At 35.3% G+C, this 3,932-nt stretch overlaps 1 protein-coding gene across 1 annotated transcript; it reads right to left on the minus strand.

Moving 5' to 3' along the window:
- Window positions 1-274: 274 nt before the first annotated feature.
- LOC119773026 (cytochrome c oxidase subunit 7C, mitochondrial) lies at window positions 275-3,352 on the minus strand. The gene is made up of 3 exons (XM_038269811.1): window positions 3,192-3,352; window positions 771-918; window positions 275-365 (listed from the first exon to the last, which is right to left on the minus strand). The coding sequence occupies exons 1-2, from the start codon at window positions 3,264-3,266 to the stop codon at window positions 802-804; spliced, it is 192 nt and encodes a 63-aa protein (XP_038125739.1). The 5' UTR covers window positions 3,267-3,352; the 3' UTR covers window positions 275-365; window positions 771-801.
- Between the last annotated feature and the right edge of the window lie 580 nt (window positions 3,353-3,932).

Below are 3,932 nucleotides of genomic sequence, written 5' to 3' on the forward strand. Positions count from 1 at the left end.
TTTACCAAATGTTTAGACATTACACTTAAATATATAATCTTCAAGGCATCGGGGACACCCAAAATAAAATTAACTTCTGTATTAAAATGCAATTTTCTGTTCAAACATCATTCAAAAAATTACTGTCTACATCAGTAATAGATGACAGCTAGTTGTACAACAGCTTAAAATACCCTCATCCCCACACAATACTGGATTACACCCTTTCAGATTTATAAATACTTTCTAAATACTATATCCATGCTGTATTATAAGTAGAAAAAAAACAGACACATTCATATTTAATGGACCTTTATTTACAAACAAAGTTAAGCGATTCCCATTTTTCTTGAACACAGATGGATAAATATGTTCCAGCTGACAACCTGTTGGGAAAGAGAGAAAACAGAACACAAAATGATAAGATGCCTTGCATACATCTGATGTAAGAAAAGCAATTTCTTAGTAAACACCAAAGCAGATAAATGTGACAACACCTCAAAAACGATTCCACCTGATACACATCGACGTTTATAATAAACTGTCAAATTAATCTGCCAGAGTGGGAGCTGATCTATACAATACGACCCCCACTTGACATCTGTTACTGTTGCGCTGGTGGAAAAGGGTAATATATTTTAAAAAATGCCATAAAGGGAGAGGCTAAAAAGGTGCAGGGAAAGGCTGATTTCTTGTGCACTCTTCACCAACCAATGTTGCAGCAAAAGCCACATCATCCTGACATTTTAATAAAAGCAGATATGTTAGATCAAAATGGCAGACATAATTACCTGGGAGGCTCGGTAGCAACACTGGGCCATTTCACTTCTTCAGGATCTGATGTCTGACGACGATGAAGGGGAATGCAAATCCGCTGCCAAAGAACAGCACCATCATGCCCAACAGACGCCACTTGTTCTCCACAGAGAAGGGCAGGTTCTGTTAGACAAAGAATAAAAAAAAGACAACTTTAATTATAGTTCTTAGTTGTAATTAGCTCTTATTGGATTTAGAAACCCCAATTGCAAGTGTGTTTAAACTACCTACAAAAAAAAAAAAGATTTTATAAATATGGTTTAGCATTAGACAGCTTAATCTTAATGAAACTAAAGAGTCAAGTGTATTTGAAACAACATATTCTAAAAATACTGTTTGTGAACCCATATATGCATATATACATTCAAATCTGGCCACAATGATCACGCTGAAATGTTGTGTAATGATTTGTTTGTATCCAAGACCAAACTGATGAAGAATCTAAGAGAAAAAAAATTTAAACTAAGTGTGTGAGAAAATAATTGTATCGACATCCCTATAAAAAAAATGCACCTGCTGGCAATTTAAAACGTCAAAAGGCATCTACAAGCTGGTTACTCTTAACAATTACGCATTGTCTTTTAAAGGAGAAGTTCGGTTTTTTACACTTTAAGCCCATTTTCTGTAGTGTCCAGGATGAAATCGAATGAAGGACACCAAAATTTTGACAATTGGTCCTGTCTCTGCTTTTTGGCTCATTTAGAATCAACCCCTGGCTGCTTTAGAATGGCTAGCATAGAGCATGTCCGATAATGTCCTTAAAACAACCTTAAACGTTCTTTTTTTAAAATATGCTACTCACCGTGTCGTCAGCGCTGTTCAATGACGTTCCAAAAAAAAGTTTCGAGAAGAAAAAACGTTCCTGTAGTGTTTTATTTAGCATTTTGTAAATCCCATTGAGTTCTGTAGGAATAGTCAATATTCCGCTGCCACCGGAAACGGAAATGGGGCCTGTTTACACAGTTGTAGTCTTTTCGCTTCACTCTGTGTACTCCGACGTCGAGAATCAAGAATCCACCTTTCGTATTCCATTTTCAGAGTTTTTTAAAGTGTTTAACAGAGACGTTAGCACCTCGACGTCGGAGTACACAGAGTGAAGCGAAAAGACTACAACTGTGTAAACAGGCCCCATTTCCGTTTCCGGTGGCAGCGGAATATTGACTATTCCTACAGAACTCAATGGGATTTACAAAATGCTAAATAAAACACCACAGGAAAGTTTTTTCTTCACGAAACTTTTTTTGGAACGTCATTGAACAGCGCTGACGACACGGTGAGTAGCATATTTTAAAAAAAGAACGTTTAAGGTTGTTTTAAGGACATTATCGGACATGCTCTATGCTAGCCATTCTAAAGCAGCCAGGGGTTGATTCTAAATGAGCCAAAAAGCAGAGACAGGAGCAACTGTCAAAATTTTGGTGTCCTTCATTCGATTTCATCCTGGACACTACAGAAAATGGGCTTAAAGTGTAAAAAACCGAACTTCTCCTTTAAACTAATCGACATCTGTTCTCATTAACAAGTGGTTCATTCAATCTCCCTTTGGGATCAATAAGTTGTTTTTGACTGAATTTCTCAACTAAAGAGCCTCAAAGAAAATCCGTTTATGCAAAACTGAAATATGGCAGGTCCCAGCTATAACAGTTTTAATACACAACTAGTATGTGTAGAATGAAATTATATATATATACATACATACATACATACATACATACAAACACACACATACACACACACACAGAAAAACATTTCTTGCACCAATAACTTTTTATTGCAACTTATTTTCAAAACATAATTTGACCAAATAGCTAGTAACTATTTAATTTCATTACATGTTATTTTTAAACAATATTTCTATCCATGAAGCATGCGGACTTTGACAAAATAATTTCGCTGCGGAGATCAATAAAGTTATGTTGATCTTGATTGACCTTACAGGTAGCAGCGGTTTACCGGAAGTTAAATGAAAAACCAATTTACTATTTTCAGGATTTAGATACTGAACTCAAGAAAAGACTTAACTGGAGATGATGTTTGTCTAAATGCAATCACAAAACCGAACTAACACAAAAGTTAAGAGGGTTATTTAAAAAAAAAAATAGCGTGTTAGCTGTTAGCCTAGCGGCGCTAACCCGCTAATACATGTAAAACATAATTTTTTAATGGAAAATCGTTGTCATAAGTCAATGTTTGAATTATGAACCAGTAAAGCAATGGTAACGTTGAACAAAAAATGTTATAAGTAATTTCTTTACGGTGTAAACGTAATGCTCTTGTACATTGAACATGACCTCTATGTTAGCACTAGCTTAGCTAATGCCGGGCTTCAGACACAGACAGGGCCTTATATTAAACTGACGTGTTTGAAACGAAGCTATTTCTTTCGGGAAACTCACCTTCCCTGGTCCTTCGGCATAGTGTGAGGAACGAACAGCAGATGTGGCAAATCGCCTTACAGCTTGTCCCAGCATTTTGTTGTGTGGTTTACTCCGTGTACAGTGCTGCTACTGCTGCTGTTAAAAGCGACCTTAGTCTGTCCAATGCAAAGGACTTCCGGTGGGTGTGGTGACGTGTGGGAAATGTAGTCCCAAAACGTCTGCATAACGTTTCTTAGTTTTGTAGTCTTAAATACCATGTCAAGCTGACCTAAACTTATATCCATTCATTGTTTATTAATCGTTCATTATTTTGCAAAAAGGTGTAAAATCCTTACTAATATTTTTCCATAAAAAAGACCTTTCCTGATGTTAAGAGTTTTATTTTACTCTTCAAATCCTTAAGTCACTTTGATCATGCATGGAATATGTAATGCTTGTTTAGAAATATATATTTCATGAATAAAATGTAATTTATACTAATTATTTTAAAAAGTGAATAAATAAGAATAGTCAATTATAACAGTTACATCATTGATACCATGAATCGCAACAATAATAATTTACAACCTTTTCTGGAAAGGAGTTAGATTACCTAAACTGTGAAGGTGAGTGGGTTTAGTATGCATTCATCAATTTTTAATTGTATAAATCTCCAGTAAGAACAGTAAACATTCAGTCTGTTCCTCTGCTTGAAGGTGAACTTAAAAATATAAGAAAAACATACTTTTTGGTTGATTAAAGCTTGTTTAATTTTTGAAT

The sequence above is a fragment of the Cyprinodon tularosa genome, unplaced genomic scaffold (genome assembly GCF_016077235.1).
Source record: "Cyprinodon tularosa strain WSP-4 unplaced genomic scaffold, ASM1607723v1 ctg74, whole genome shotgun sequence".
Lineage (NCBI taxonomy): Eukaryota > Metazoa > Chordata > Actinopteri > Cyprinodontiformes > Cyprinodontidae > Cyprinodon > Cyprinodon tularosa.